We start from the raw sequence: 15,323 nt of genomic DNA, 5'->3' as shown, positions 1-15,323 counted from the left end.
AGGCAACATTTGACCATATTCTTTGAAATTCACAGATGTTTCTTCTGTAGAATTTCAAAGAAACAGGCCTTATATTTTTTTCTTCAAAATGCAAAATATCCGATCATATAAGAAAATTAGGTGACGAGGGAATCATTTAAAATTCAACATTGAAAATAAAATTTAAAGAGAATCATTTTAAATACAATATTGAAATTAAAAAAAAAAAAAGAAAATCGTTTTTAATACAATATTGAAAATAAAAAAAAAAAAGAAAATCAATAGGGAATCATTTTAAATACAATAATAAAAAGAAAAACAAAAAGAAGGAATTTGTTTTTATTTGATTAATGTATGAGTATAACCATTAATTTCAAATTATTATTTTAATTGTGCAGAAAACCTTTGATAAGCAATTTGCACTACAATACAAAACATAATACATAATATAATACATAACATAAGTCTACAAAAAATAACATAATTTTGTACATATTCGTTATTTTTATAAATTATAATAAATATATATATATATATATATATATATATATATATATATATATATATATATATTTATATTATTTGTGTAATTATGTACAACTATAATACATAACATAACATAATTATCATAACCTAATACATAAAATAAGTCTACAATACATAATATGATACATAACATAATACGTAATATAAGTCCATAATACATAACATAAGTCTAAATAACATAACATAATACAATACATAACAACCGAAATGGAAATGTTGTTTGTAAACATCTACAATAATGAGGTGTTGTTGGTTCTATGTTTTCATTCATATTTTAGCAATTAATAATTACAGTAATTACATAATAATTTACTAATAATGAGTAACAGTAAATTAACTCATAAATGTGCTAAAAAAGTGTTGGAGAAATTAAGAAAAGACGGAGCAGCTTGCTTAATACCTGTATCATGGAAAAAGAGTGAATGGTGAACACACAGATAAAAATTTAGTTTTATAAATATTTCAAGTAATCTATCTATAAGTAACCTGCATCTCACGGGCATATTGCACACAATGCCTGTCTGCATTCAAGTTTGATAATTAACTAATTATTGAATGTTAAATAGAGTCAACAGACCATAGTTACAATACATTTTATCTAAATTTTGTATAATTATGAGTGACCATGTTGTGATCAACAGGTTGCCAAAGAGTTGCCTTTTGTAAACAGCGCGGATTATGATTGTCAGTGTCAATTGGTCATACAATAACTCTACAAAGACATGATACATCACACATCAATAAAATCAGTACAGAACCAAGACAATTAAAAATGACAAGCTTTTTACCTAAAAAGACAGATGTTAGTAAATATAGTTAGCGAATGTTGTTTTTTTCTATTTACTTTCTGTTTTCTGTTTTAACTTTTCACTTGTTACTTTCTGCCTTTGCAAGAAAAATATGCAACAAGTTGTTAACAACATTTTAATTATGCAATGATTTTTGTAGTGCAAAAAAAAGTCATTATATATTGCTATGTATTTAATATCTATTGCCTAATGCTTTATACATTACAGGCTCCTAAACACATACATGAAAGTGCTTAACGTGCAGCCCTGTAAGTGATTGCTAAAGATACTCAATTTTTTTTGTGTGCTCAGGATAATGAGTTCTGTTACTTTGAAATCCCATGGTGCTAATTTAGTTCGTGAAATGATCAAGACTTCAAAGGAAGTGGTCAGCTACTTCAAATATAGTGGGAAAAACCAGGAGTTACATCACACTCTCAAATAGAATGTTTTGACTAGTTGGAACAGTCAATTTTTTCTTTTGTAATCATTGTCATGCCAGTTAGATGTCAAGTCCATTCTTGCTGATTCAAAGCAGTTTGACAAGCTTGAGCAACTGAACAACATTAATGAAAAAATTTTGTTTGACGTCATAGAATTTTTGCATCCCTTTCACAAGGATACTGTGCCATTGTCTCATAACAATCTCTTGCTATCCCCTGATGTATGGTCAATGAAATTCTGTTTATGGTTAGCCTGTAAGATCAATGGTTCAGACAGTGACAGTATACCTAATTTGAAGGCAGCTTTTTCATCTAGCTTGAATGAAAAATATACTATTCATCTTTACCACAAGCTATCAACACTTATTGTTCCTTCTTACAAATACATGTCTTTCGTAAATGCAGAAGACAAAACTGTTTCTTCTTCAACACCTCAGGTGATAAGCAAGGACTCAGACAGTACAGATATAGACAGCTTTAGTGAATGCATTCATTTAGATTAATTGTCTCCAAAAAAAGAGTAAAGCTGACCCTGAATCGTAGTAATTGCTGGCAGACTTTAAAACAGTTGCCACTCCATTGTCTAAGGCTGACAGTAATGACACAAGACATGAGTTTGATAAATACTTGAACATGAACATAACAATGACCGTGAACATAAGCCTCTGACAATGGCATTGAATGCTAGAAAGTTATTGGCTATTCTTGCTACAAGTACTGCTAGTGAAAGAGTGTTTTCAATGTGTGGGGTGAGTGATCGCAGGGCTCGCCTAAACCCAGATAAACTAGAAATGCTGATATTTCTCAAATATAAAATGCAGCTCTGATTACTAGACTGACAGTAGGCTACTTAAGCTACTGTTATCTGTGTTCAGAAAGTTACTGCTTTTATGTTTGGCGCAATTTAACTGCAGCATTTTGTTTTTTGAACTATTTAACTTACAGTAGTTAAAGCATAACAAATTATTTTCAATAATTTGCAATGTTTTAACGACTTACATTACTTTAATTTAATTTTATCATTGTGAATGAAACTAATAAAACTAATAAAAAAACATTTGTTTTGATACCAAACTTTATGATCTTAGTAGAATGCCTTAGTAGATGTATTGAATTAAAATAAAATTTTAAAAAGTCAGAAATTACATTAAGAAAAAAATGAAAAACCATCAGATTATTTTAAATGCCGAAAGAAAAGGTTTATGTTTACTACTTCATATTAGACAACATTTCAATTAAAGTTTTTATCTGACAAAACGCTATATACAGATCTATCTTGTTTATTGTCAATTAATTTTAAAGACATAACACAAATGAAAAATTTTCTTATTTGTTAGTTGAAAGTGTAAGTTGTAAAGTGTTTAAAAAACGCTTTAATAACAATTGAAAAATTAAGAAATAAAATTTTTAGTTTTGCAGAAAGTTATAAATATTTAAAAAAAAATTATCTGAAAAATTTATATTTATTGAAGATATACGTCTACACAATGATGACGATAACAATGATGATGATGTTGACAGCAATTTATAGACATCTAGATACTAGATATACATCTAGATACTGATGATGATAATGATGATGATAATGTTGTTTATATACATCTAGGTACTAGATATACATTTAGATACTTAAGATGATGATGATGTTAACATTGTTTTAAGCAATAATAAAGATTATAAGTTCAAAAATCTGTAAGCCATGTTTGAGTTCTGTTTGTGGCTACAATATTCTACTCAAGTATAACTTATACTGTAATGTTTACTCTAATCTTGCATAAGTCTACAAATATATTCTTACATTACCATGCGCACAGATACCACTAATGAATTATTCATCAAATACATTATTATGATATTCATCAAATACATTTTACACATTAATATGGGTATAAAACAATGTAGGCATGTTTTAAGTTTCAGGTAGCATGTGAAAAAGCATTCTCAATCCTAAAATACATAAAATTATGTCTGAGAAATACTTTAGCAAAATCAAAAATGAAGGCATTTATGTTGATGAGATGAGAAAAATTGATAATGACATTGTTATTAGTAAAAATCACAGTAAATTATCAAGACCAAAACTATCTTATTAAAATACTTTATCAAATGTTTAAATATAGATATATATAAAATGTATCTTTTTTTTAATTACATATTATCTAAGGTATTAGTAGTACAAACTGTGTTATTATACCTCATGTAAAAAAATTAATATAGGTAACTATAAATAAGTACTATGTATGCAATGCATTATACTAGATTTAATAATATATTATTTACTAAAATACTTGAGAAACTTAAGTTGTTTTCTTCGAAAATTGAAGATTTCCCTGACAAAATGGTTGCCCCAGTCCGCCCCTGATTATTATCATTTAATTTAATTGTTTAGGTGTTTTACCTTTTCTTTCCTGGAATATAAATTGCAGCAACTACCAGAACAATTAAAAGTCCAGTACTGATGATTAAATTTGGTAGTAACACTTTGAAAATGTCAAAAAAACCATCTAAAACAAACATTTTATTAAAATGTAAACCTGGTTAAGATATTTTCACTAACTATAAAAAAATTCAAAAATTTGATTGACTATGAATAAATAATAAAAATTATACTTTTCGCAAACACTTTTTGATACTTATCAGCTGGGAAGACAAGAAAACCTAAGAAATAATAAGAAAGAATTAATTAGGTTGAATATAAGAGTTAAGTTCATTAGCCAATACTGTTGCAAAAATTTTAATAACTGTAAGTGGATATTAAAGCATATTTTTAAAAAAACTTTGAATTTAAATTTATACTTTTATATAAAGATTATTTAAATACAAAGATAAAAGCTTACATCTTTTAAAAATGAACTAAAATCAAATAAATTTTTTATTTTGCAATTTATGATTGGAAAATTTTAAAATAAAATATATAAATACACAGTTAAATTTCATTTTCTATAAATATAAGACGAGATAATTTTAATATGATAAGTTGTTCCATTATTAAGTATGAAAATGCCTAAACCGTCTTTTCAAAAAATAACCCTGATTAATGTTTATAAAACATCAAAACATGAAAGAAACAATTCACAAAACAAAAGTAAAACATAAAACAAAGAAGAAAGTTAAGCATAAAACAAAATTAAATCAAAAACAATGATGCCACTTTAGAGGTATAATTATCAAGTAGGACATAGATAAGGAACAGGTAGGACATAGATAAGGAACATCACAGAACTATAATTAGAAATTTGTGATACCATAGAAGCTACAGGAAATGGAGTGTGTGTCTTTCAAAGACATCTTCAAAACTGCACTTAGAAAAAAAAAATTTCATAACATTTCGAAAACTTTTCTAGATGAACAGAGCTTATGAAAAAACCCAGCAACTCAAAATGAGATATTAGAAGTTTGTTAATTAAAGAGTCAAAGAATTTGATACCAATAGTAAGAAAATTCAATGGTTATGGGGTCAAAGCAGTCTCCAGCTATCTTTACAAAATTAGAATCACAGATGCCATGTTCTAGGTGGTAGAGAAATAAGATTCAGTTGAGCACTTATTGAATAGTCTAAAGAATTTGGTGGAGTTAACCATCAAAATGATCATTATAGACAAGATCGTGTTTTACTAAAACATTATTTTAAAACATTTTGAAATTATTAAGTAATTAGAAAATATAATAATTATAGAAAAATAACTTGTAATATTTTTCAAAAACTTTTAGCTTCATACTATTTCAATAATTACTAAAATTACTTTTAATGATTAAAAGCTATTTATAAATGTTAAAAATATAATAAAAAATTTTTGTTTTTATTATGTTTTAAACATTTATAATAAATAAATAATAACGTATATAAAAAATTTATGTTTTACAAATAATAAAAAGATTGCTGACTAATTATTCATAACATAAACAATTATTTATAATAAAAATAATTAGTTGCAATATAAATAATTATTTATAATATAAATAATTATTTATAATATAAATAATTATTTATAATATAAATAATTATTTATAATATAAATAATTATTTATAATATAAATAATTATTTATAATATAAATAATTATTCATAATATAAATAATTATTTATAATATAAATAATTATTTATAATATAAATAATTATTTATAATATAAATAATTATTTATAATATAAATAATTATTTATAACATAAATAATTATTTATAATATAAATAATTGTTTATAAAATAAATAATTAGTTAGCAGTCTTATATTATTTAAAATTAAAATGATATAATATCATTTAAAAAAATGCAACCTTAGCAGATGCTAACTCAAGCAATCAGAGAGTGTTGGCTTCTTATCAAGACAAGAATAAATGGTAGTATCATAAGCGAACAATGCCACCTTAGATGTAAGAACTTCTGGGAGATTGTTAATGTAAATTAAAAAAGTATAGGGCCAAGGATAGAACATTGAGGAATCCCTGAAGTTATAGGATATGAAGAAGAGTGCTGTCCATCAAAGACAACTTTGATACTTCAATTGGTAAGAAAGGATTCTTAAGAAATCTTGGATGTTACCTTATATACCATAAGAAGAAAGCTAATGGAGAAGACCGGTATGCCAAACTTTATCAAAGACTATAAATATGTCGAGAGTGATAGCCTTAACCTCTCCACATCTATCTAATGAATGATAAAACCTGACAGTTATTACCATTAACAAATCAGCAGTAGAACAAAAAGACCAAATTCCATATTGATGATCAGAAAGTTATTAGATTAAAGATGAGAGATTCAGTGTTTGTTAATTAAAGACTCAAAAACTTTTCTTATGATAGGAAGAATACTAATGGAACAGTAGAACTTTTGAAAATAGAGACAACTAATGCTGCTTTCCAGCAGGCTGAAAAACAAGACTATGGTAAGCACTTATTAAATGGTTATAAAAGTAACTTATTAAATGGTTTTGAAAGTAAAGACGACAGCTCAGGAGAACATGTTTGCAAGACTATAACCGGTATGTTGTCCAAACCACAAGCTGGAGTCATACGACTCTCCAGAAGTCTCTGGAACCTTTTGAGATGAAATACAAGATTTTGTGACCTGAGAATAGCGGGCTTTGTCGTTAGACAAAACCTTTTCCTAATGGTTTCTAGCACATATTTGTTTTCTAAAGAATTATTTTGACAATAGATATGGAAGTAACGGTTATGATTGGAAATTGCAGCAGCAAAATGCAAGGAAAACCATGGAGAAGAGTGAGGTTTGACTTGGAATTATCAAAAGGGAATAAAAGATTCCATGCCAACCTGAATCCAAGATGTTACATAAGCAGATTTGTCAGCAGAAAGACAAAAGATTTCAACCCAAGGGTGATCACAAACTAAAATTACAAGAAAAGACATAAAACTCAAATTAATCTCACAAAGAGCAAGTAGGTCTGGTGAACTTTGCAAAAGATAAGACTCAATAGAAGAAAAAATACTTTGAAGACTATGAATATTAGGGAATGAAAGATTTTAAGAACTTGGTGATGAGGATGGTTTTTGTGTTTTATATTTTTAAAGTTCCTTAGCAAACTCATATTGTCTTTTATAATCATAATCATAGTTAAGCTAAATAAGTAATTTATTAGAATAAATTTACATGAACCTGAGAGTTATAAATATAAAAAACAATATTGATTTTTCTCATTAATACAATTATTTTGAAACATGAGTGTTAGCATTTAATTAGATATTTCCAAATTTAAAATATTTAAAATTAAAATTAAATTAATAAATAGTCACATTGCTTTTTTATAAATATTTTATATTATTTCTTGCAATTATGAATTTTTTTTTTTTGTTTTATATAATTTATCATTTTGAATTATTCTATTTATTTTTTAATATCAATTAATAGTATTTACATTTACTATTAATTGATATTAAGTTAGAGCAGCTTACATTTAACGTTAAACACAACAAAATTTTAGTGAATAGATTAAAGATTAATCTTGGTGAAAATGTTATAAAAACTCTAAAAGTATACTCTACAAGTATATAAAAGTACAAAAATATTTTTTATGTTTTAAAGTTTTTAATTGCAAAATTACATGGTTTTTAAAACAATAAACTTAATTACCTGCCATGCTTGGTCCAATTATATATCCAATATTGTTAGCTGTAAATATAAAACTTAAACCAGTAGCAAGATTTGAATCGTTTGTTATATCTCCTATCAATGCTTTGGTTATTACAATCAAGCCTTTAAAAGATAAATAAAGAAAGGGGAAAAATAACAAACTATATAAATATACATTGAAAAAATAAAATTAATAAAATTAAAAAAACATTTTATTTACAGTTACATTTAATATTAAGTAAATACCAACATAATTTATATAAATTTATACTAACATAATTTATGTAAATTTATACCAAAATAATGTATGTAAATTTATACCAAAATAATGTATGTAAATTTATACCAAAATAATTTAAGTAAACTTATACCAACAAACATTCCTTGAAAAGATCGAGTAACAACAGTCCATATAAAGCTCATTGTGAATCCAAATAACAATGTTGCAATTGCAAGTCCTGATCCAGACCAAAGAAGAGAAGTTTTTCTTCCAAATTTGTCACAAATAAAACCCCATATTATACTGAAATAAAAAAGTATATCATATATGCAATTTTTTATTAACGCAAAATAATTTTTATTCAACTAGAATAAAATAATTAAACTATTTTTATTTACCCCAAAACCCCAAAATCTGTAGAACTACTATATCTCTAGATTTCATTTTTAGACTATTGAAACATCTTCACACAACCTTTTGTGAACCTTTTGATGCCTTGGTGTTGGAGTTGTCTAATAAAGCACAAAGAAGCGTATATTTCAGAAAGATGTCTTAAGCCATTCAAATTTAAAGCATCAAAGAATTGATATTTTCTTAACAAACTTTTTTGTTGAGAAAATCACAGTTGATTTAAAACCACAGCTGATTTTAAAACCACAGCTGGTTTTAAAGCTGATAGTAATGCAGATAGATTTCATCCTAAATTTATAAACTTGTTAAAAATAAAATATTTTTTGAGAATCTGACTAGTTAACAACTAGATTCTTGTAATAGTTACTCCATCAAAATATTTGTTTTGTGGAAATAATTGATTCAAAAATTATTGAAAATAAAACTTTTAAAACAGTATTGTTTTGGTTGACATATTTACTTCATAGTCTGAACAACCTTAGTAAAAGTGAACTGCCCGGCCAATCAAAAACATCCTAAGGGCAGGTGTAGAATTTGATTCCCTATAAGATTTAGCGACTCAAAAAAAAAAAAAAAGAATAAGCACCCATAAACACAAAAAAAATCTCATAAAACTTTGTTGAAAACATTTTTACACAATACGTTATATGGATCTAAAAGTTAAAAGTATAATACACAACACTATTTTGTTTTTACATTATGTTTAAGCAAGATCTTTTTCACCTGCAAATACTAGGTATCCATAAAAACATTAAGAATCTTAAATAAGTTTTTATTTTAAATATTTATTTATAAGTAAATAAAACTGGAATCTCAGCATTTAGAAATAAAACGAAAATCTATCGGTTCATCTTTATTTTTAATTGACACAAAAATGATGGCCTAAGGCTTATTATTAGGCTGGTGTGCACCTAATTCTAAGATTCTCTTTGTTTATTTTTAATCACAGTTTGTCAATCTTGTAAACTTTTTATAATTGAAAAATCCTTGACAGTTTATGTTTCACAAATGATAACTTATTTCTCAAGTGATCTTGGAAAGATTTATTTTTAATATTATCTTAAAAGCACAGCAGACATAATTAAGAAATTAACTTATACAGCAGATGTAATTAAACGACACAGGCAAACAAATGAAACAAAGGAAAAAATTTTATTTCTTAAGAAACCTCATATATAACCATATTGTGCAAAACTCTAAAAACAGTCGGTGAGGAGTTTTTAATAAGTAATTATTTTTTAATATTTATTATTAATATTTAGTTTATATGGCTTTTAATGTGAATATTTGAGGCTTTGTTATATAATATAAATTATTAATTGAATTTGTAAGAAAGAAAGTTAAGTGGAAGTTAATTTAATGACAAGAATGAAAACCAAACCAACAACCAAAAAAGCAACAAGATAACCAGGTTAAAGAGAATGATGGGCCAAAATTAAAGAAGTAGGACATAGATCGTAGGTAGATGGTACAAAGATCACATATTAAAGATCAAAGAACAAAGATCTTTAAACAAAGATCGTAGATTAAAGATCAAAGAACAAAATTTGTAGAACAAAGATCATAGAACAAAAGTAGTAAGAAACTATAGTAGAATTAAAATGATTAAGCTGTTACAAATGTGAAATGGCGGATGAAGCTAAGATAATCATGGTTGGCAACTTATATAGCTGATGTTTGTGTGATCCTTAAAGATCAAGGAGGAGTGCAGCCCTTGGAATTAGGGAAAATGAGGTTGGCAATAAATTGCAAACCTTAAACTATTAGAGGTTGGCATCAGATTAGCAAGAAACAAAGTGGGCGATTTTTTGCTAACTTCATCACTTTTAGGTCAGCAGTTAGGTCAGCATTTCCAAATGCTTACCCTAATTCCGAGGGCTGAAGAGGATAATTATATTGTGGAAAACTTTAAAACAGTGATGGGTTTTTTTTTAACTTTAAAAACATTTTTATAAGTAATAATACACTTATTAAAACAAAATATTATTTATAATAAAGCTTTATGTGAATATTGCTTTATGTGTTTGTAGTATAAATATTATTTATAATAAAGCTTTATGTGAATATTGCTTTATGTGTTTGTAGTATAAATATTATTTATAATAAAGCTTTATGTGAATATTGCTTTATGTGTTTGTAGTATAATATAAAATATTGATTAAATTTGTAATAAACGAGGTTATGTGAAAGTTAGTTTGATGATTTTGTGTGATCCTTAAATACCAAAGAGGAGTGTAATTTTATTGTGGAAAACTCTAAAAAACACAACAAGATGTGAGATACTCAATGAGATATGATATATAAAAAGATATACTCAAGCTTGTTTATTTTATTGTTGATCATTACGTAATTACAACAGCTAAATAAGTAATTATTAAAACATTTTACTGTTGTAATAGCATTATTACAACATTAAAACATTTTAAAACGTTATTATAGATTATTAAAAAGCAAGTTCAGAACCAAATTTTTAGTTAGTAACTTGTTTAAACACTTGTATTTACTTTATAAAAATGCCAGAAATTTATAAAAAAGATAACACAAAATAATATCTGGTATAACAAGCAGGATATATCATATCTGGCCAGATACCAAAAAGTAAATCATCTGGTACTTTTGGGCAGATATCCAGTAACCAGATATTGTATCCGGTATATCTGATTTTAGACTGATTTTTTTTCTAATTTTTATCAAAGGTAATCATTTTAATCAATTCAGCATCTTTCAACCTATAAAGAATTTTAGATCCATAAAGACACTCTTCTTGAAAACTTGCCATGTTAACATTTTTCAAAAAAAAAATTTTTGTATCAACATGTTGGATGCAAGAATAGCTGGAGTTACTATATATATTCTACAATGTTAAATGTAGGCTGCATGATTATGCTATACAACATATGCTAGATTTTCTTAATGTACATTAAAAAAATAGTGAAAAGGTACAGTTACTAGTTCTGATAATGGTGGTGTTGATGATATTGATGACATGCATAGATTTTTATGGTTGAGATGATGAAGAATCAGGTTGTCGTGGTGGAATTTTAAACATAATAACAAATAGCAATTTTGACTGATCATTTTTATTGATGTTAAATTGAAAAAAACTTTTCTTTTATAATCCAGTAAATCTAGTAATTATTTATGTAAAAACTACACCTAAGCTTAAAAAATTTGCTTCTCAAATTTATTTCTGCATAGAACTGTTGAAGTAATTCAAGCCGAACTCTCTTGACATGAGTAGTGAGTGCAGAATGTGTGACAAATGAGCAAGAAAATTAGCAAGATATGTTTTTAAATGGAAATCAGTACTGCCTGATAGTTAACATGTTTCATATGTTTATGGTTAAAATATACCTTATCATATCATAAATATATTTAGATCTATTAGACAAAATTAATTACTAAAAATCTTATTTACCAAGATAGCAGTCAGTTTTATAATAATTTAAAAAAAAGAGAGAAAAAATTATTATGCAGTTCAAAATTTAACAATTTATCAAAAAATATTTATTTACTTTTAGTTAAAATTTTATACCTCTTATTATGAAAAGAATTCTGTACAACACGATCAAAAAACAATTGCAAACATTTCATTCGATCAAAAAACAATTGCAAACATTTCATTCGATCAAAAAACAATTGCAAACATTTCATTCGATCAAAAAACAATTGCAAACATTTCATTCGATCAAAAAACAATTGCAAACATTTCATTCGATCAAAAAACAATTGCAAACATTTCATTCGATCAAAAAACATTTCATTCAATAATTAGTTAAGAGCGAAAGAATATTTTAATGAAATAAATTATGACAAACATAATTTATTTCATTGTACCTAAATTTTATTTTACCCCCTGTTTTACTTTATTGCTTATTTGTGTAAATTATTTTTATTGCTTACAAGTGTATAAAAATTAATAATAATGATAAGTATGCGGTAGTGGTAGAGCGCTCGCTTCATAAGCAAGAGGTTCCAAGTTCGTTCCCCACTACGTCCCTGGTAGTACCGCGCTCAACTTGTTTCTCTACGCAGCGACCTTGTTTGTCAAGGTTTGTATTTCGTAGTTATAGAGTTGAGAGAGGGTTATAACCACAATTAAGTGGCCCCCTCATCTGCAGTGGCCTTCCGGGCCTTGGGAGGCGAATTAACAAAAAAAAAAAAAGTATAAAGATAAGTGATAACAAATTTAATGAATATTCCAAATGTGCGACTAAAATTATTATTGCTACGACAAAAAAATTATTTATAGATATTTTAAAAAAAACATTGTGTACGTAAACTTTTACCTGCTTACTATTCTGCTCACAGACAATGAAGATGAAACAGCCCCAGCATATTGTCCTAGTTAATAGAAAAAAAATTTAGAATTTAGTTATTACAAAAAAAAGTTGAAATCAAAGCAATAAAGTTTTTTATATTATTTAGAACAAAATAAACAAGAAATAATAAATCATTTATTTTTCACTTTTTGAAAAAACTTTAAGAAATAAACAAAAAAATACTGACCAGTATTAACTTCACTGACATTAAACGTCTAAAGATTAAATTAAAATACAAAAATGCAATAAACAAGTAAGCATTGTAGATAATATATATGTAATAAAACTATTACATATATATTACCTATATATTAAAAACACACTTTGAAAAACTTATAAGAATTATAAAAATAAAATAAGTTAAAAAAAATATAACTAAAGACCCAAATCTAAGAAAATTCCAAGTTTTATTTCCACTGCTAGTTTGATCGAAACATTTCCTAGACAAAGTGATTTCTTATTATTCTTCAAGTTCTCATGAGTCTTATTTATAATTAAAATTATAATGATAAATAATAATGAAATTAGTTAATTATCTAAAACAAATGTGACAAATATAAAAAATATCAAAGTTTTTATTATGAAGTATAATATTTTGTCAATAACTATTATTAAGAATGCAAAACATTATGTCTGACTTTCATTTTAGTACATGTAAGTTGCACCACCTCTTGGTTTTACAACTGCTTCTAAAAGTCTTGACATCCCTTTTACAGACTTCATTGTGATGTCAGTACCAATTAAATTCCATGTTTCACTAAGAACCTTTTTTATTTGTTTGTTTTGAATAAGGGATTTTAGATTTTAAAAATGCCCATAAACTTAGCAGAACTGTTATGCCACTTTGCTGGTGTGTTTTAGGTTGTTGTCTTGTTGAAAAAAAAATTTCAATCTTAATTTTTCATCTTTTTTTTCATGTAAAATTTATTGACATTAACAAAATAAAAATTGACATCTTTTTTTCATGTAGAACTTATTGACATAAATTTTTAAAAGCAATTCAACATAAAATTGTCCTGCCATTATAACATCAACTATTACCAGCTTCCCTACATCATTTGAAGCAAAGCACCCCCAAACCAAAGGTGAACCAACCAAATAAATCTTCTCAAACATTTAATTTAATTAATTTAAGACAGATATTTAACATTTAATTTAAGATTTTGTCTTAAGAATCTGTTTTGAGGTTATTGTTGAATTGATCTTTGCTATCCGTGCAATTAGCATATCAGTCTTGTTAAAGTCTTTGGAGGCAACCAAGTCTTTTCTGATTTTCAACAGAATCAGTTGTTTCATCAACTTATATATATTTCTCAAACACCACCATATTTGATATTTTAGACACATTGTTTGTAATTTAGCTCTTTTTTTAGATCACAAATGATGCAAGATCTGATATCCAATGAATAACTTTGATGATAAATCATTATAAATATTAGTTTTACTTTTTCTGAAAATAAATTACAGAAAATATAGTTTAAATTGCTTATTTCTAATAACTTTAACAAAATGTTTTTAACAATAACCATTTTTAATAAATAGGTATCAACAAAATATTATATTTCATAATTAAAACTTAGATGTTTCTTGCTTTTGTCACATTTATTTTGGATGGAAAAATTGAAAGATAGCTAATTTCATTTAATAGAGTTAATTTTGCAATGAGTTAAAAAGGGTTTGAAATATGTATATTTTGGAATCAAATCAAAAATAATAATTGCAATTTTATGAATACCTCATAGATAATTTTACTACAATAAATATAACTTTTTACAATAAACAAAAAACACATACCATGACAACTGACTCTTTTTTCTTGCTCTTCTCTTGTTATTTTTTTTTAAAAAGTTTCATTGTCTTTTCTTCATTACTCTTTTTCTATTATTTTGCTTAACTTATACCATTTCATTTGAATTTTTTAAACCAACTTTTTTTTCAAGTTATTCAAATACAAAAAGGTACCACAACAATTTTTTTTATTCCATAATCCACTTTTTTACTTCAATACTTTTTCTTGGTTGTAATATTGTCAGTGATTATATGTAATTGTACAAAAAAAATACTGTTTAGTAGATGTACATACAAATTTCACTTCTTCTGTTAAATTTTTAAATAGAGTATGAATATCCAATTAACATCTTTTATATAAATTATGCCAAAATGCCTGCCAAACTTTTTCTAAATCTTTGCAAAGTGTTTAGTGGTTTAAGAATGATGTTTTATTAGAGTTATGCAAAAATATATATATTAGCCTTTTCAAAATTAAGGTTGAAACAAAGTATGAAAACAAAATCTCCTCAAAGTTCATGAATTTACATGAAACATGTAAGCTAGTTTTGCAATCAGTACAAATTTTCTTTTTGAAAAAACTCTAATATTTAACTCAATAATCATCAACTATAAATGTTTTTCATCAGTTGTCTGTTACAACTGCATACGAACTTTGTTTTAAGACCAAGGACATTATATTTTACAAAAAGTACATTTATACTATAAATGTATTTTTTGTTAATTTTAGTAAATTTTA

The 15,323-nt window shown here is 25.7% G+C and overlaps 1 protein-coding gene across 2 annotated transcripts in view; it reads right to left on the bottom strand.

Annotated features, from left to right (window-relative positions):
* Positions 1-15,323, bottom strand: part of LOC101239231 (uncharacterized) — a 45,902-nt gene that overhangs the window by 19,074 nt on the left and 11,505 nt on the right. For both annotated transcript variants that reach the window (XM_065807290.1, XM_065807291.1), the window contains 6 exons: positions 12,984-13,011; positions 12,764-12,818; positions 8,215-8,366; positions 7,844-7,966; positions 4,367-4,414; positions 4,155-4,260 (listed from right to left, as the gene is read on the bottom strand). In XM_065807290.1, coding sequence (XP_065663362.1) covers positions 4,155-4,260; positions 4,367-4,414; positions 7,844-7,966; positions 8,215-8,366; positions 12,764-12,818; positions 12,984-13,011 — 512 coding nt within the window. The remainder of the gene's footprint in view (positions 1-4,154; positions 4,261-4,366; positions 4,415-7,843; positions 7,967-8,214; positions 8,367-12,763; positions 12,819-12,983; positions 13,012-15,323) is intronic.

Source organism: Hydra vulgaris, chromosome 10 (assembly GCF_038396675.1).
Source record: "Hydra vulgaris chromosome 10, alternate assembly HydraT2T_AEP".
Taxonomy (NCBI): Eukaryota; Metazoa; Cnidaria; class Hydrozoa; order Anthoathecata; family Hydridae; genus Hydra; species Hydra vulgaris.
The sequence above is the reverse complement of the archived record's forward strand: the minus strand, read 5'-3'. Positions and strand labels throughout refer to the sequence as shown.